The following is a 20,538-nucleotide window of genomic DNA, read 5'->3' on the forward strand; positions in this document are numbered from 1 at the left end:
GCTACTAATTTTGAAAAGTGAATACTCCGTAATGCATTTAATTTTAATGTATAGTTTGATGCATTTTCGTACTTTGTATTTACTACGAATATTGGAAAGTGAAAACTACATTTATTATTTGCTTCTTTACCGAATAATTGTTTTCACTAAATAATCTTAATTTAATTTTTTAATTCCAATAATATTCTTAGAAAAATAGTGTAAAATTTGCATTAAACCTTTCGTAAATCTTGACATTAGTTATATATTTCAATTTCATTAATTTAAATTCAAATTGTGAATGAGGGTACTATAGACTATTGTTTAGAGGGACACCAAAAGATTATTTACTAAATGACCTCAAAAATTCCTTAAATGACCTTAAAATTCCTTTATAGAATAGAGATACACAGTACTATTATTTTACTTCAATTTGGCTCACTTTCTAAGACCAGCCTTATTTTGAGTACTAAGTGTTTCATTCTATTTTTCTTCTCCAAAAATAATTAATTCTCATGTTTTATAAATACCGCACCACTTTGACTTTTACACTATTCATGTTGTACCTTTGGCCATATTTTGTAATATATACATAAGAAAATATGTAGTCGTGTATAATCTTATTAGATTCGTATTGATATGTACTTTTTCTTGGTAAATTTTCTCTATATTTATTCATGTAACAAAGCTGAAAAACCAGCAAAACACCAAATACAAGGAGTAAACTTTCAAACTAGATAGGCAACCCTTCTAGGAAGGTTCCCTAACTAGAGAGAACAGCAAAACAAAAATAAATCAACCCTTTAGCTTTTTTACATTGAAAATTCTAATACAAACCATGTACTGTATTTGTCTAACAAGACCCTCAACAGTTTGTTCTTTTTAAATACGGAGTATCAATTTTTTAAATTATTTACTTAATTCAAGAGATTAAGAGTCAAAGTTATGTATTGGAAACATAAAGTCAACATGCTGCATTATTTAACGAAAGAAAAATTTCACTTATACTACCTCCACTTATAAAGATCTTTACAGTTACTATTTGCACAAATATTAAGACAAAAGTAGAAAAATTAGTTGAATATAATAAAATATGGATTAAGAACAAGAAATGTGTAAAAAAGTGGGTGAGTGAAAAAAAAAAGTAATAGAAAATGAGTGAGAAATTATAAATATTATGGGAGTAAGAAGGATAAGGTAGTAAATTTTCACGTTCAAAATTAGAATGAAACAAAGTATAAAAAACGTAGTAAAATGGAAAACGTAAAAATCATTTTGAACGGACACTACAATAATTTGTATCTTTAACGACAACCTAATTACGACGGGTCAAAAATTCCGTCGCAAAAGCCTTTTGCGACGGGGCTAACAACCAAACAATGACGGGAATAACCGTCGCAAATGTCTTTTACGACGGGTTTACGACGGATTTACGACGGGATTTGTATTAACGACGGCCCCCTTGTATGACAGGTTCGCGACAGGAAATCCCGTCGTTAATCAACGATTATTAGCCTTTCGCGACGGGATTTCCTGTCGTTAATAGTACAATTTCTTGTAGTGGGAGATAATATTACTTTACTCAATAAATAAAAATGAAAATTCATGGAACAGATGGAGTATGATGCAATGATGTAAAAAAAAGATAGTCAAATATAGTGGGTCAATGTATTTGACAACAAATAATCATCTTAGCTAGATCCAAGTTTTATTTGTACTAACTATTGACTTAGTGAAAACTTTAATCTTGGATAGTGATTTACAAGGGAACATGTGAGCATGATTACATGAATGCTGATACTCCTGTATTACGGAGTAGTATCAAAGAATGAGTCGTCACTCATCTCGTGGCTTTAATAAAGCCGTTGAAATTGGGACTTGGACCGATTAAGGAACGAGGATTATTTTACGTCATGCCTTACGTCATTAGTCATCAATCAATACCTAGTCAATACCTAGTATTTAAAAAAGATAACCATCTCTATTTTAAGGACATGTAAGCAACATCGTTATCAAGACATGTGGCGGACACATCAGCATCACCTCTCAGAAGACATGTGGCTATGCGTTTTACTCCTTTTTTTAAAAAATAAAAAATAAAGAACAAAAAAACCCAAAACTGCCTAATTTCATATCCTGTCATCGTCTTATTGTCTTCTCTGCAGCTCCGCATCATCCTCCTCGGCATTAATCTTCATTCATTGCAAATTGATGAGTTCTCCTTGCAAATTACGACCATTGACAATCTATTGTCTTCAATTATCTTCAATTTGATCCCACCATCGCTAAAACCCTCCCAAAAACCTTCAATTGCTCCTCGAAAAAGAACCAAACTCCAATTTCACCTTCAATTCGATCCCACCATCTTCTCAATATCTTTATTAGCCTTCATACACAAATTTATTTCCCCCAGAACATTATCATTTTCTTAAATCATGTCGGTTACGGTTTGTTAGCACAAGCAGTCATTGACATTCCATCTCTCATATGTTAATCCTATCCTAATCTATACCTAGTATTTAAAAACTAAAACCATATATACCACATGTCACTTTTTTGTTATTATCTTATTCTTCTACCTGCCACATGTCTTCTCTTCTTACTACCTATCTTTCCTTTTCGGTTTCACCCCTAACCTTTTGAGTCCTTAGTCTTTCCATATTCCCCTTCCATTCATCTCCAGCCTTTACTCTCTCATTTAATCCATTTAATTTACACTTAAAATTAAAACCTTAATTTACTCCTCTCCTCTTCAATTGTGGTATTCATCTGTTTTGTACGAAATAAATTAATGTTAGCCTTTTATTTACTAGTTGTTGGACCGCGCGCTAGCGCGCGCGGTCCCCCAAGATATCGAAATCAAATGGCAAAACGAACTAAACAAATAGATAGAACAATTAATATAACAATAAGCTATTAGTTGAGTTTCAAGAGTCCTATTTGCAAAAGGCATTAGTAAAGAACATATATGTAGCATATAGCTACTTATTCTTATAGAAATTCTCAAAACTAAAGAAAGTTTATACACAACAATTAGTTCGTGGTATACTAAACAAATGAAAAGGTTTACTGACGTTCCAAAATGCTCTTCTGCTTCTTCATGAACAAATGTCTTGAGGCGCAATTGCAGAACAATGTTCCTAGAAAGAGTCGTCGCTAGGTTAATTTTGATTAGGAAGTAGAACGTGCCTAGTGTTTCGAGCACATCTTTGAAGTCGTTTTGATCAACCTGACAATAGACATGCTTCACCAGTTGGTAAGTATATCACAAAATTAAATTTTAGAAGTAAATTGAAAGTATAAGTTCGAGAATAGGTTAGAGGGCAGATCTTGTATATTCTAAATATTTTTTTAGAATTTTTAGAGAACGTGTTAAAAAGGCATTGTGTCGGTATGCCAGTTCCATCACAGAATCGAAGTTCAAAGTATCTTCCCTTTCTTATGTCTTGTGTGGGTTGACAAGTTTTAAAGGTTCTTTTTAATTGCTTGAGAAATAATTGTTTTTGGATAAATAATAGCATACTAAAAGCTCTTATCCTAACTTAAACTGGTATCCCTATACCCCCCCCCCCTAATTTTTAGATCATATCACAGTGAGATGAGATTATACACTTCCTTAATTTGTTCCCAAAGGATTTTCAATATATCTGTTTTCAGGGATTCCAACGAATATATACCAAACTATAATTTCATTCCTTTCCATCTCTCCCTCTCCTTCCCAATCCCCTTATCTTCTTCTCTATTTGTGTTTTATGGTTTGTGAATTCTGAAAGGTTTCTTCAGAATTGCCTATGCGTTTTGGTTATGTATGCATTGAGGTTGCGAGGAGTTATTCAGGATTATTTTTGTGTCAACGGAAGTATACTCTTGATATTATTTCGGAAGCAGGTTTTGCGGCTTTACCATTGAACAAAATCATCGTCTTGGCCTAGCTGATGGGTCGTTAATGAAGGAGCCTGAGGCTTACCGCCGGCTTGTAGGCCGCCTGGTCTATTTAGTTGTGACTCTTCCGGACCTTGCTTATTCGGTCTATATCTTATCACAATTCATGCAGGAGCCTCGAGTTGACCATTGGGATGCAACATTGAGAGTTGTTCGGTACTTGAAGGGTACACCAGGACAGGGTATCCTATTACGTGCTGACAGTAATTTAACTTTGCAAGGATGGTGCGACTCAGATTGGGCAGTGTGTCCCATCACTCGTCGTTCTTTAACAGGTTGGTTTGTGTTTTTAGGTCATTCGCCTATTTCATGGAAGACAAAAAAAACCAACACACTGTTTCTCGCTCTTCCGCAGAGGCAGAATATCGCTCCATGGCCGCGATTACATGTGAATTAAAATGGTTAAAGGGATTGTTGTTGAGTTTAGGAGTTCATCATCCTAAAGTTATTCCATTATTTTGTGACAGTTAGTCCGCTTTGCACATGGCTAAGAATCCGATTTTTCATGAGCGCACAAAGCACATTGAGGTTGATTGTCATTTTGTTCGTGATTCTATAGTAGATGGTGTAATTGAACCATCTTATGTATCCACTTCCTCACAGCTCGCTGACATGTTTACTAAAGCTCTTGGGAAGCAACAATTTGATTTTCTTTTTTCCAAGTTGGGCATTTTTAATCCCCACACATGCTCCAACTTGAGGGTGGGTGTTACGAAAATTAAATGTTATACCTAATTAATTAAGAAAGTAATAATGGTCTAGCTGTTATGTAAGTTACAAAGTATTAAAAGTATTAATGTTGTAGTTGTTACGTAAGTTAGAAAGTATTAGGAAGGTTAGTGGGTTTAGGAAACTCTTTGATTTTCTTATCCTAGTTCTTTCGTACGCCCTGCTTGGAAATTGTGGGTGTATAAATACTCTTGTTCATCAATAATATTGGGGGAAAGCTTTTCCCTTATATAATATTTATCACTTATGAATCAGAAAACAGAAAAGAGAGAAAGTGAAAAAAAAATGTGGAAATTTGTTGCTTACAAGGTTTGAACCTTGGTTGATTGAAGAAGTATGATAGAGCTTGCAAAGGGAAGGAATGCAAAACATTTCCTTAGGAATAGTGAATTTCATGAATTTGTGACTCAAAACACTATTGATAAGCATAGTGTTGCAAATGTGAGTATTTTAAAGGTTAGAGATTCATGAATCATTTAATCTATTAATTAAAAGAGAATTTAATCCAAAATATTTGGGTTTCTCTTTTGTAATCAGATGACCGTCATAAATAAATATTAGGTAGCTACTCTATATATTTGTTTGATTTGCGTGGCTACTAGAATGGGGAGTTTATATGTATGCAGTAAGGTTCTATATTTTGTGGTTTTTTAAAATTTTAATCTTTAGTTCATGAATTGTGTGAATTCGTGTTCACTATTTTTGTAACTTTTATAATTATGTAAATTCATGTTAACTTCCTTTTCTATCTTATTCATCTAATTGATTAATTGTTTAAATTGAGTGTTTTTCATTGAATTTAAGGTTAATTGATTAGTTAGTGACGATTACATAAAACATACAACTGGAGTTGCTACAAAAAATAAGCATCTTAACCAGGTTATTCGATTTTTTTTGGAAGATTTGGGATTTTACGCAATTAATATGGTTAATTATATGAGATTAGAGAAATTTGAGATTGGTTAATTACACTTCGCATGAGATTAGAAAAATTGGAGGGATTGACAGTTTCTAATTGAACTTTGAGGAAAATAGCACAAAATTACTCAATTTACTTCATAAACTTATTCATGGGCATTGTAAAAGGCAAGATAGAGGGAAGTTTTTGGATTGGCAAAAATTAGACATCGAAATAAAAAGAGCACTTGGCAGGTTGTTAAGAAATACAGAATTATATTTAGGTATACATATAGTTTTGGAATATAGAGTGAAATTGTAACTATTTTCTAAAATAGTATGTCAGAGTAAAAGACTAAAAGAAGCACTCGATCACTTTAAATAGATGATCTTAGAAGATTAGATTGTACCTAGCGGCTTAACTTACAAAGTTTGATACTTCGTACTTTGATTAACTTCTTTGGCAGGGAAGAGAAACTTAAAGAAGCATTATTTTTTCTTAAGGAAATGAAAGAGGTAAGCAGCAAAGAAAGCTTTACAAATACTAAAAATATTTCTCGGAGAAAGTGACGTGTGTATGCAACAGATGTTTAGCATCACGAATAATATTGATTTAGTTGGTTGCTTTAAAAAATGATAATTATAATTTGGTGGAAAATGCTATTTGATACTCCATAATTATCTTTAACTGTGTATACCACGAAAAAATAATAACCATTCACATAAAAAAGTCTGTGTATTGCACGGGCTCAAAGACTAGTTACGTTATAATTGATGAATCATGTTCATGGCCGATTCTTTCTTTCCTCGGTCGAAACACATATATCTGCATTTACAAACAACACATGCATGTCACCTAGATCTGTCAAATGGGTCGATTGGGTTGGATTGGATTGGGTTATAAATTATTTTTTTTGTTCGGGTTAAATTATTTCGGTCATTTTTTCGAGATCGGGTTTAAAAATGCTTGTTCAATACCTAGAACTTTCGATTTCGGGTCGACCCAACGATTTGAGAGATTTTATAAAGTGTATTAAAACTTATTTGGTTTACGTAGGAATTAAATTTCAATGGGAAGTTTATTTTCATGGGAAGTTAATTCCCTTGTAAAATTCATAGAAAATTGCTTACACTTGTTTGGTTGACATAAGACATTCACTCTTCTTAGGAATTGACATGAAAAATGTGACTTATCAAGGGAGGGGAGGGTATGACACTTGCCATATCCATGGGAAGTCCGAATTCCCAAGGAAGTTCTACTTCCCCCATTTTACCTGTTTGATGTCAAACAAACAACATGACAAATGTGCACTTCTTAGTAAGTCACACTTCCCCCTCTAATTACTTGCAACCAAACATCACCTTATATTTTCATTAATTTAGGTAATAAATATACAAACTACGTGCACAAATTAACTACTTTTCCTACACAAGTTTATTTTTAGTTAAATTCAACCATAAAATGGCGTATAATTCAAATTAAAATCAGATTACAGCCAACAATAGTAAAAACAAAGTGTTTACTATGCTTAAAGTTTCTCATAACCTCATTTATTACTATACAACATACAATGATTTTTAATCGGTTGGGTCAAAAACGGGTTCGACCGGATTTTGACCCATTATTGTTCGGGTTGCTCGGGCTCGGATAAAATCAGGTTATGGATAACAAAATCTTGTTCAAGATTCATTATTTTCGGCTCGGGTTCGGGCCGGGTCAAATTTTGACTGGTCTACTGACATGTATCCGGCTTCGACAGGTAGACCCCGTTCTTTTGGACTTAATTTCAGTTCTATTTAATTTAGTTCATTTTAGTTCAGCTCGGTTTAATTTTATTCAGTTTCTTTCATTTTATTTCAAAAGAATGGCGTAGCGTTCTTATTTATTATTATTTTTTATTATTATAATGTTAAAAATTACTACTCTCTCATTTATTTAAAGAGATACTCCCTCCATTTCAAAATAATAAGGATACTTTGACTTTGACACTATTCACAAATTTTAATTTGACTATCATTTGTGATTTATGGGTAAGGAAAAATATAGTTGTGTGAGGTCTTGTTTGATTCATCTCGATATGTACTTCGTAATATTAACTTTTTTTAAATTTTACGAATACAAAATTAGAGATATAAATGTTCAAACATTTACATTGTCCAATATGAGAAGGTAATATGTCCCTATTATTTCAAAAAGGAGGGAGTACACTTTGACCGGCACATATATTTAATTAAGAGGGTAAATTGAATTTATTAAAATAAGATGAAAGTGGGGTATTAATTTATATTTATTGTAAGAAATTGATAATGGATGAATTATTTATTGTAGTAAAAAGAGGATGTAAGCAAGTGTGGGGATCACAAGAGGGAGATAAAGATTAATATAATTGGAAGTGGAATCGGAGACCATGACATGCAAAAAATTGAAAGTATATCTCTTAACAAAATACGACTGAATAAGAAAAGGATATCACTTAAATATTTCAAAGGGAGTATTATTATATTGCAATATTTATCTTTGTGTATTATTATTATTATTATTATTATTATTATTATTATTATTATTATTATTATTATTATTATTATTATTATTATTTGTAATCCCCCGCAAATTTATAAATTTTATTAATATATTTTAACGTATAGTTATTTATATTTAAATAGAATTTACGAATTTTAGTAATAAATATATAATTAACATATATTTATTTTATTTAATTACATACTAAATATTTTAACGATTTATGCAATCAAAATGATTTTAGAATTTCATGTTGTAAAGAATTTGAATTGCGAAAATACATTTGAATTTGGAAAACAATCCTAATCAGTTTTTGATTCAAACACTAAAGCTCAATCCTAATACTAGCCCAACTTGGTAAAGCCCAAAGTAAATAAGCCCATAATTTTCCTACCCTTGTTTCAACATTCACGTGAAAACAAAACAAAACTCCCTTCCCTCTTATTCCTTCACGTGAACCATTCCAAACCCTTCTCTTCAATTTCACGTGGAACTGCTGCTCCTCAAGCAACCGCCGCACCACCGCAGCGCCGCCATCCTCAGTCGCGCCGCCCTACCACCGCGAGCCTCACCTTCCTTCTCTTCTCCGTCCGGTACTCTCTCTCTCCCCTCGTATCTCTTTCTTCTTCTTTCAGTTTCTTACCCTTCTCCTCTTGGTTGTTCTGCTTTCGCGCAGCGAGACCACCATGCTCGCCACCAGCACAGCCGCCGCGAGTTCTTCTCCATCGCCTGACCGGCGGTCTGCTCGGTAACTTCTCCTCCCTCCTTTTTATTTTTTCGGTCTCCTTTCTTGGTTGTTATTTCTTGCGCTCTTCTCCTCATTTGCTTTCATGCTGTCGCACAGCAACCGCACGCCCAGCCACGTCGCATCAACCACCAGAACCACCGCTCGCTGCCGCGCCTCCCATGCCGCCGGCCAGCATCTCCTTAAACCTTTATTTGGTTAATTTCTTAAACCCTAAGTTAATTAAATGTTTTAAATTATGTTTTAATTATGTAATTTATGTTCTATTAAATTAAATGTTTAGTTTTTATTATCCAATTATGAATTCCAGATTTCATGTTTCGCAAAATTGAATCATTAATTTTCAGATTTATATAATTGAATTAAAATAAGGATTTTAATTATTAAAACATGAATTTTTAAGGTTTTAATAGATTTAAAATCATGATAGAATGGTTGTGAATTATTAAAATTATTATTTTATGTTCTAAGCATGATAATTTGGTTTTGGGAAAGCTTTAAACGATTTCGTATTGCTGAAAATTTAAAGTATGATGTTTGCGAAGAGTTTTCAACGAATTTCAATCATTGATTCAATAATTATTATGCTAGGAAATCAAATACTCAAGTTTTGATATTGGGAAAGGATCTAATTATGTTTAGGAAGGGTTTGAAGCACCCTAATGTTGCTGGAAATTTAAAAAGGAACGTTTGTTGGAGTTTATGATAATTAGGGATCGTTAGGGAATTAATCACTATTCTAGGAAGTTAATTAATTAAGTTTCGATATTGGGGAATGTTCTAAATATGTTTAGGATGTGTTTAGAGTACGTTAGTGTTGCTGTAAATTATTAGGAATTGATTTGGGTACGTTTCTTGATTATTTTAGGCGAAGAATTCTTTGTGGGCGACTTTTGAATTCGTTAAAGTGGCCTATCAGTTTGTTTACACAAGGTACGTACATACCTGTGTGCTTGGAGTGCGTGCCAATTGTTGAAACCATGTTGAATTGTTGATAAACTTGGTTATGTTAATGTTGTTGATGAACTTAGTCAGGTTGAAATTGCATGTTTGATACTGTTGGATGAACATATTAAACCTTTATTGCATTTTGAGGATTATAACATGTTAGTATGGAAGATTGATGCAAACATGTTTGATTGGGAACACTAGAGTATTTAGTATACAATTCAGATCAGTTAATTGTTGTTCCCTTTTTAGCTTTTCACTACTTTATGAGGGCGGAGGACCTCATTTAGTAAGTTGAAACCTTATACCCATATTCAGGGGTTGATCAGTATTAAAGAAAAGATTGGAGTTAATTGGAATGAGTCTTGTTTGATGCCTTTGTGATCACTTACTTAATTCCAGGATAAAAGCAGTTGTAAATAAATGTGAGTTGTATGCCTTATGTGATTGTTGAGTCATTACTGGGTGTCAATTTGTAAATCATGTAAAGTGAAACTGAGTAGCAATAGCTTTAGACTGTGCACGTCTAAAGTGACGGACAAACAGGAGTTGGGGTTCATGGTGGTAGCCCATGGCCTTTCATTCGGACCGGATTGATCACCGCGTCCTATTTTCAGTCAAACGTTCCTCGATATCGCAGGTCACTGAGGTTACGGAGTCGCGCCCGTACCTCGTCTAGCTAGAAAACTCAGTCCATTGCCTATTTCAATTAAAATAATATTATTGTTATAAAAGTCTAGTTCAGTCTAGCCTAGTCTAGTCAAGTATGGTCTTCAGATTATCATGATTTGTCTGCCCTTATTTATGTTCATTAGTGTCATGTTAGGATTGATCGTTTAATAGTATCATGTTAGGATTATTATTGATTTAGTATGTAGTACTCAGCTTTGCTGATTACGTGCTTTTGCTTGTGCATGTTGATCATGGCTATGCCTTATTGATCCTGTGATGACCCAATCTTTGGTGAGCAGTCTCTAAGGATCAATAAGCATTGTCCATCTGCAGGTTTGAAGATGTTGCATCATTGGGATCGGGAATAGAGAGCTTGTATTTAGTTTTGATTTGCTAAGTTAACTTGGGTTTGTTAATTGGGACTTTAAACTTGTCGTACTATTTATATTTCCTTATTTTCGTTGGTTGATTTTTGGGGACTAAATCTGTAATCGATTATTTATAAACCTAAAGTTAGTTTTATGTTTTCCGCTGCAAAATTCTGAATAAGCCGTTACGTTTTCACACGGGCGATAATGCCTTGATAATTCTCTACGTTTTATATTAAAAGATTATTTTAGAAAAGAGAGAATTGTCGGGGTGTTACAAAGTGGTATCAGAGCTAAGGTTTTATTTTAATAAATTTCTAGGCGCCTAACCATCTAGTTATTCAAAATAAATTTCTTAAAAATCGAGTTTCTACGGATTATAGTGTTCAAAAATTGGTACTTTTTTTTGGGGGGCCGATTTCCTTTTATCTTGTTTCAAGAGTTAGAATTCGTTATTTAGGAAATTTAAATCTTTTTCGAATTAATAACTTTATTTTCGAATTTATTCGCTACGCATTTCCTTAATTTATTTTACTTAATTTATTTTATATTTTTATTTATGTTATTATTCTATGTTATAATTTTATTATATTATCATCCTTTTACTTTGTTATTTAAATTATTTCAATGCTTTAGTTTATGAGAGATGGGTAGTATAAGAAAGGGCATATAGGATAGAATTATATGTGCATTAGTAGTTAATTGCTAGCATTAGATGTTAATTGCTATGTTAACGTGTTAAATGTTTAAGTGTTGCATTTAAATGTGCATAGAAATTGTTTGATTCCACCAAACTTATTGTTTTATTGAATTCCGATTATGCTTTGGTGGGAAATCGGTAGTAAGACCTTAAGTTGTCTCCTTCAGGAATTAAATGTTTCTTTCCAAGTGCACAAACATAGGATCCGTTAAGAATATCGACGAAGAGACTCCTCGTCTATTTGTAAAGGAAGTTGTGTTTGATTGTGAGTATTTTGCTAGGATACAAGACCAACCCATCTTAATAAGAGAGATACCATAGCATCCACCATTGTTCATTGCTTACCTAACAAAATTCCATACATAGAGCTCAAAGATAGGTTTAAAGACGCACATTCTGATGATGAAACACCAAAGTTGACTAAGTATGGGACTAGGGATGGTAGGTGGAGATACGACAGAGATTATGACCATCATTATTGAGGCAGTAGAAAGGGGTTTCAAGGAGGGTAAAGACATAGGGAGTCATGTTTTGGATGCAGTTACAGAGAAACCTATGTGAGTTGGTGTAAATAATGATCTAGAGGAAAATGATGTAGCCGTTGAGGATGAGAATGTAGGGGTTGAGGCAGAAAACCCTAACCCAGGGGCCCATGAGCCTACCATTGAGATCTCTAGTAATTCAAATAGGGAGCTGGAGGAAGAGTTCGACAAATCTTGAAGATCTAGATTTCACCCCGCAAGTTTCCAAGGAAAGAACAGATAGACAAGATGCCACAAGTATTTGAAGTTGTAAAAGTTAGTTAGTTCTTTTATGTTTTAAAGAATAAGTAGCAAAGCTACAAAAGTTTAAAGTTCAAGCAATAGGAGTTTGAGTTATTCTTTATTCTTTTCAAGGATGTAATAGAACATTTATTGTATTTTGATGACAAATGCGTTATTACGGTTTAGAAATTGTTATTAACACCTTTTTGAGGAATAAATGTTAGATTATTGATTATTCAAAGAATCAAGAGTTCATTTTGGGACGCGATGGAGAATGTTTTCTTCTTTTATTCTACCTTATTATTCGTCATGATTGAATTTCGTTCCTTGTTCCTCAATTGAATGTCCCTTATGTGAAAATCGTTCAGGAATGTTCAAGGAGATTACCTTGAAATAATTGTTGCATCTTCGTAGGTGATTGTTGCACATTCGTAAATGATTGGTTGTTTTACGTGAATTCTGTCTGTTGAAGCGATATTACGTGATATAGGATACTATTAAATGATGTTTTGAATCTAAAGTAGGATATATTAATTTGAGGTTGCGCTCTAGAATGACTAACAATAATGACCCAACTGCTGCTTTCCGCCTCTTGTCGGAAAAACTGACCCTGGAAAGAACTGAGCGTCTTGATTCTGCTAGGGACATATTTGAAAGGTTAGTCAAAGTTAAGCCATCTTACTTTAAAGGGAAAGCTGAACCTACCTTCCTAGGGAACTATGTTAGAGAGTTTGAGAAATTGTTTTGGGCTGTGAACTGTCTTGAGAACATGAGAGTGGGTTAAGTTGTCATGTACTTGGAGCTAGGCTTAGCGCTGCGGAGAGATTCAATTAGGATTCAATTGTTACTGCCTTAAGGGGAAAGTTTTACCCTACTTTTTATGAGAAAGCAAAAATCTTAGGAATTCTTAAACCTTAGTATGGGGAGCATGACCATCGCTGAATACTCTGTAGACTTATAGCATGACCACCTTAGGATTGAGGGGAAACCTTTATGTCTTTAGATATTGTGTATGGGAGAGCTGCTCATATTTATGGCTTGTAGTCCAAAAAGAGACAAGAAAAATGTTGTTGGGGAGAAAAGAAAAGAGTTTAATGCTGGGGAAAACCAAGGAAATTTCAAGAGAAATATGAATGAAAATGGTAATGAGAATAACAACCAGGATAAGGCTCCGGATAAACTATTCGTTATGAGTAGAAGTGAAGCTGAACGTTTTGCAGATGTAGTTTATGGTACTTTTCTGTTAACTCCGTGCCAGTTAAAACATTGTTTGATTCAGGGGCAACTTGCTCTTTTATTTCGTGCTCTATTGTTAAAAGTTGAAGTTAGTAGATTTTGAGGCGATTGATTTACCTGTTAGTCTACCTACTGGTGTAACCATAAAGTGTACCAAGTTGTTTAAGAACTTGCCTTTGAAGACAAAAGATTGTGTTTTTCCTTCTGATTTGATAAAGTTTAGTCTGAGGGACCTAGATGTAATTTCGGGGATGGACTAGCTAGGTGTGTACAAGGCTAAGGTAGATTGTGAAGTTCAGAAAGTAAGTTTAAGGAACCTTATTGGAAAATTGACCTCATATAGATGTTTTGAAAAGTCCAAGAACCTTTACTTATTTCTGTAATGCAAGTGAAGAAATTGATGAATAGGGAGTACGAACTATTTTCTGTAGTGTGTCAGAGGTGATTAAAGAAGTTAGTGACAATCGAGGATGTTGCCATTGTGAGTGGATTCATTGATGTGTTTCCGAGTGAAATTACAAGTATGTTACCTGTTAGAGCTTTTGAGTTCACTATAGACTTAGATCCTGAAACGACACCTATATCCAAAGCACCTTATAGCATGACACCTCCTGAAATGAGCGAATTAAGACACAATTGCAAGAGTTGTTTGTTAAGGAGAAAGATAAGAGTATGGGAACCATGCATCGATTTTAGGGAGCTAAACACCATCAAGAACGAGTATCCTTTGCCTAGGATAGATGACATATTTGATCAATTGAATTGGGCGAGTGTGTTCTCAAAGTCTGATTTGTGTTGAAGTACCACCAATTGAGGATAGATGATAAGGGCCTAGACCTCATTAGGACTCGTTATTGTCATTATGGGTTTAGAGTAATGTCTTTTGGGTTAACCAATGCACCTGCCATAAATATGGAATTGATGAATGAGATTTCCCACGAATTCCGAATTAAGTTTGTTATTATATTACTGATGGTATCCTGATTTATTCAAAGAATGCAAAAAGAGCATAATGAAATCTTGAGGATTACTTTGGAAACGCTTAGAAAGAATCTAGTTTTTTTTTTTTTTTTTTTTCTTAAATGAAGTATACAAATCTTGAAGTCATGTGTGTATAAGTGACACCAGTGGAAAAGTGAAGGGCTAACTTGATTGAGAACTATGTTACGTAAGGGAATAAATCTAAGAGACGATTTGAGTGGTCCAGGATCGTTAGAAATCATTGTTGTCTGGAAAAGATGTAAAGAAATACATGAATTGGCGCAAGAGCTAAGAGAAAAGCCCAAAAGTTATACACCCATGAAAAGCGTAATTAGGTTCGGTAACAAGGAAAAGTTGAACAGAAGGAATTTCTGTAGATCCTGCTAAGATTCAAGCTGTGAGTGAGCGACTTACTCCAAAGAACGTGTCCGATACTTGAAGTTTTCTAAGCCTAGATGACCATTATAGGAGTTGTGAAACACTTTCCGAAGAGAGCAAAACCATTGACCAACTTGTTGAAAGAGGAATCAAAATTCGAGTGGAGTGAGAAATGGGAGAAAGCTTTCTAGATTTTAAAAGAGCGTGTAACCTCCGCACCTGTTGTCGCATCAATTGAAACCTTATAAGGCCAATTACCCTACCCATGACCTAAAGCTAACTGCTATCGTGTTATTTGCGAATATTTGGAGACATTGCCTTTATAGGGAAACATGTAAGATCCTTACCGAGCACAAAAGTTTGAAATTTTGGCAGTAAGGTCCAGTTGAATCTTGGGGACGACATTGAAAATGAGTACTGCTTTCCACCCTGCAATTGATGGTCATCCTGAGAGGACTAACCAAACTATGGAATATATGTTGAGATCCTATGCTACTGACTTTAAGGGTAGTCGAGTACCACATAGGTTTGATTGAATCTTCTTACAAATAGTACCCATGCGAGCATTAAAATGGCACCTTTTGAGGCGTTGTATGGAAATAAGTGTAGAAATCCCACTTACTGGAATAACTTCCGTGAAAATGTTGTATTGGGAACAGGATTCGTTGAATTAGGAATATCCAGAATCATTCCCTGAGATGAGTTACGAGGGCGTAACTCGTTTTCTTTAAGGGGTAGAATGCGATAGAAATTCGCGCTTTTTACCTATTTTTATGGTATTTTTATGCATTTTATGCTCATTTTTAGCAACTTATACATGTTGGTGCAAAGTAAATAGATTCTCCGCGTAAGGAAATATGTTCGTGAATATTACAAGTAACTTTTAGTTGGCAAAAGAGTGCACAAGAGTGGCACAAAGTACTTCTCCAGTAAGAATAAGTTGAAAAGTTGGAAAGATATGTGAATTTTCGTGCCAAGTTTCGGGACGAAACTTCTTTTAAGAGGGGTAGATTGTAATCCCCCGCAAATTTATAAATTTTATTAATATATTTTAACGTATAGTTATTTATATTTAAATAGAATTTACGAATTTTAGTAATAAATATATAATTAACATATATTTATTTTATTTAATTACATACTAAATATTTTAACGATTTATGCAATCAAAATGATTTTAGAATTTCATGTTGTAAAGAATTTGAATTGCGAAAATACATTTGAATTTGGAAAACAATCCTAATCAGTTTTTGATTCAAACACTAAAGCTCAATCCTAATACTAGCCCAACTTGGTAAAGCCCAAAGTAAATAAGCCCATAATTTTCCTACCCTTGTTTCAACATTCACGTGAAAACAAAACAAAACTCCCTTCCCTCTTATTCCTTCACGTGAACCATTCCAAACCCTTCTCTTCAATTTCACGTGGAACTGCTGCTCCTCAAGCAACCGCCGCACCACCGCAGCGCCGCCATCCTCAGTCGCGCCGCCCTACCACCGCGAGCCTCACCTTCCTTCTCTTCTCCGTCCGGTACTCTCTCTCTCCCCTCGTATCTCTTTCTTCTTCTTTCAGTTTCTTACCCTTCTCCTCTTGGTTGTTCTGCTTTCGCGCAGCGAGACCACCATGCTCGCCACCAGCACAGCCGCCGCGAGTTCTTCTCCATCGCCTGACCGGCGGTCTGCTCGGTAACTTCTCCTCCCTCCTTTTTATTTTTTTCGGTCTCCTTTCTTGGTTGTTATTTCTTGCGCTCTTCTCCTCATTTGCTTTCATGCTGTCGCACAGCAACCGCACGCCCAGCCACGTCGCATCAACCACCAGAACCACCGCTCGCTGCCGCGCCTCCCATGCCGCCGGCCAGCATCTCCTTAAACCTTTATTTGGTTAATTTCTTAAACCCTAAGTTAATTAAATGTTTTAAATTATGTTTTAATTATGTAATTTATGTTCTATTAAATTAAATGTTTAGTTTTTATTATCCAATTATGAATTCCAGATTTCATGTTTCGCAAAATTGAATCATTAATTTTCAGATTTATATAATTGAATTAAAATAAGGATTTTAATTATTAAAACATGAATTTTTAAGGTTTTAATAGATTTAAAATCATGATAGAATGGTTGTGAATTATTAAAATTATTATTTTATGTTCTAAGCATGATAATTTGGTTTTGGGAAAGCTTTAAACGATTTCGTATTGCTGAAAATTTAAAGTATGATGTTTGCGAAGAGTTTTCAACGAATTTCAATCATTGATTCAATAATTATTATGCTAGGAAATCAAATACTCAAGTTTTGATATTGGGAAAGGATCTAATTATGTTTAGGAAGGGTTTGAAGCACCCTAATGTTGCTGGAAATTTAAAAAGGAACGTTTGTTGGAGTTTATGATAATTAGGGATCGTTAGGGAATTAATCACTATTCTAGGAAGTTAATTAATTAAGTTTCGATATTGGGGAATGTTCTAAATATGTTTAGGATGTGTTTAGAGTACGTTAGTGTTGCTGTAAATTATTAGGAATTGATTTGGGTACGTTTCTTGATTATTTTAGGCGAAGAATTCTTTGTGGGCGACTTTTGAATTCGTTAAAGTGGCCTATCAGTTTGTTTACACAAGGTACGTACATACCTGTGTGCTTGGAGTGCGTGCCAATTGTTGAAACCATGTTGAATTGTTGATAAACTTGGTTATGTTAATGTTGTTGATGAACTTAGTCAGGTTGAAATTGCATGTTTGATACTGTTGGATGAACATATTAAACCTTTATTGCATTTTGAGGATTATAACATGTTAGTATGGAAGATTGATGCAAACATGTTTGATTGGGAACACTAGAGTATTTAGTATACAATTCAGATCAGTTAATTGTTGTTCCCTTTTTAGCTTTTCACTACTTTATGAGGGCGGAGGACCTCATTTAGTAAGTTGAAACCTTATACCCATATTCAGGGGTTGATCAGTATTAAAGAAAAGATTGGAGTTAATTGGAATGAGTCTTGTTTGATGCCTTTGTGATCACTTACTTAATTCCAGGATAAAAGCAGTTGTAAATAAATGTGAGTTGTATGCCTTATGTGATTGTTGAGTCATTACTGGGTGTCAATTTGTAAATCATGTAAAGTGAAACTGAGTAGCAATAGCTTTAGACTGTGCACGTCTAAAGTGACGGACAAACAGGAGTTGGGGTTCATGGTGGTAGCCCATGGCCTTTCATTCGGACCGGATTGATCACCGCGTCCTATTTTCAGTCAAACGTTCCTCGATATCGCAGGTCACTGAGGTTACGGAGTCGCGCCCGTACCTCGTCTAGCTAGAAAACTCAGTCCATTGCCTATTTCAATTAAAATAATATTATTGTTATAAAAGTCTAGTTCAGTCTAGCCTAGTCTAGTCAAGTATGGTCTTCAGATTATCATGATTTGTCTGCCCTTATTTATGTTCATTAGTGTCATGTTAGGATTGATCGTTTAATAGTATCATGTTAGGATTATTATTGATTTAGTATGTAGTACTCAGCTTTGCTGATTACGTGCTTTTGCTTGTGCATGTTGATCATGGCTATGCCTTATTGATCCTGTGATGACCCAATCTTTGGTGAGCAGTCTCTAAGGATCAATAAGCATTGTCCATCTGCAGGTTTGAAGATGTTGCATCATTGGGATCGGGAATAGAGAGCTTGTATTTAGTTTTGATTTGCTAAGTTAACTTGGGTTTGTTAATTGGGACTTTAAACTTGTCGTACTATTTATATTTCCTTATTTTCGTTGGTTGATTTTTGGGGACTAAATCTGTAATCGATTATTTATAAACCTAAAGTTAGTTTTATGTTTTCCGCTGCAAAATTCTGAATAAGCCGTTACGTTTTCACACGGGCGATAATGCCTTGATAATTCTCTACGTTTTATATTAAAAGATTATTTTAGAAAAGAGAGAATTGTCGGGGTGTTACATTATTATTACTATTAGGAAATTTTGTTAGAAATGACCTTTTAAGGTCAAAATATTGTGAAAAATAACATTTTTTAAAAAAGGTTGTGAGATAAGACCCAATTTCTATTTTTTGGTGTGAATAGGGACCAAAGTCAAATTCTGGTGGTCAAAGCAATTTTCCGCCGTTGGCCGTAATCGTTTTCAACAAAATTTTATTTTTTTTAAAGAATTCCCTCCAAATTTTTCCTTGATGCTTCCACCGGAGAATCCCGCCACCATGTGAGTCTGTTGCTTCGGCGTCGAGTGCGTCTTCTTCATAGGCTTCTCACACGGTTATAGAAGCGTTGCACCTACGTCGGCTCAAACGATAGCACCACATGGCCATCTGCGACCCCAGAAGAATTCGAACCCGTTCCTCGCATCTGCCGTGTCATCCTCGCCGTCTACGAACCTGATATCCGCAACCTCCGATTCTCCCCACCCGGCGGCTACCGTCTTAACCCTGAATGGCTCATCAAGTGGGTCACCTACGAGGAAACCCAAGGCCGCGCTCCGCCATACATTATCTATGCCGACCACCACAACCGCGAGATCGTACTCGCAATTCGCGGTCTAAGCCTTATCAAAGAGTCCGATTACAAGCTTCTCCTCGACGACCGCCTCGGAAAGCAGATGTTCGGCGGCAAATTCTTCCACCACGGCCTTTTAAAATCAGCGATTTGGTTGCTGAATTGGGAGTCAGAGACGCTTAAGAAATTGTGGGTTGAAAATGAGGGGGGGGGGGTTCTTTTAAAAAAATTGTTAAAAAAAATGGTCAGCGCCGCAAAATTTCTTTCACCACCGAAAGTTTGGCTTTAGTTCCTTTTCACAACAAAAAACAGAAATAGGGTCCTATCTCACAACACCTTTTTGAATGTCATTTTTAATAATTTTTGGAATTTAAAAGGTCATTTCTGACAACATTTCCTTATTATTATTATTATTATTATTATTATTATTATTATTATTATTATTATATATTATTTATTTATTATTAATCCAACAATTTGATTTAATTTCCAACCACCACAGCAAACCCAACAACAAAAATCCCCAAAGAAAAGAACTTGAATTTGAGTTGAGGGGCAACTTGAATTTGATTCAATTGGGATGTCAATTTCACTTTTTTTTTTTGGTTTTTTTTATAGTAAAAAAGGTTGAATTTGATTTGTAAATTGTTTAATTTTGACTTGATATGAGAAAGTTTTAAGTATAATTGATGAGTATGTAGATTTATAAGTTTCATAACTACTCCAAATTTATATTATTATATGCTCAAGAAGCATAGTAGTTTTTTATAATTTAGTTCTCTCTTTTATTAGCTTATTTAATTTTATTAGAAATTATGTGCATTAGCACGAGTGTTATTTATTTACATAGTATATCTTACACTATTCAAATATTTATAGAATAGTTGTTGTATGTTGAAAAATAAACTTTTATCAAACACTTTAATTACATAACGCTCCCGTATATTGCACGACTTAAATTGCTAGTTAATATATATACTCCCTCTGTTCTTGAATTTTAGTTCTTTTTGGAATCTACAATAATCCAACATAAGTACGTTTGTCACATGATCTCAATAAGATCTAACCCATGTGGGTAAGGGAGAGAAATAATTAAAGAATTTAATGAGAATAAAGGTTTACTTGGGAGTTAATAAGTGGACCATTTGGTTATTTGTAAGAGTATAATGGGATAAATGG

General features: G+C 34.4%; 1 protein-coding gene across 1 annotated transcript; it reads left to right on the forward strand.

Moving 5' to 3' along the window:
• The first annotated feature begins 3,060 nt into the window (after positions 1-3,060).
• Positions 3,061-4,618, forward strand: LOC130472407 (uncharacterized mitochondrial protein AtMg00240-like). Its single transcript, XM_056843193.1, has 2 exons — positions 3,061-4,196; positions 4,277-4,618. The coding sequence occupies exons 1-2, from the start codon at positions 3,926-3,928 to the stop codon at positions 4,390-4,392; spliced, it is 387 nt and encodes a 128-aa protein (XP_056699171.1). The 5' UTR covers positions 3,061-3,925; the 3' UTR covers positions 4,393-4,618.
• Positions 4,619-20,538: the final 15,920 nt, after the last annotated feature.

Source organism: Spinacia oleracea, chromosome 4 (genome assembly GCF_020520425.1).
Source record: "Spinacia oleracea cultivar Varoflay chromosome 4, BTI_SOV_V1, whole genome shotgun sequence".
Taxonomy (NCBI): domain Eukaryota; kingdom Viridiplantae; phylum Streptophyta; class Magnoliopsida; order Caryophyllales; family Amaranthaceae; genus Spinacia; species Spinacia oleracea.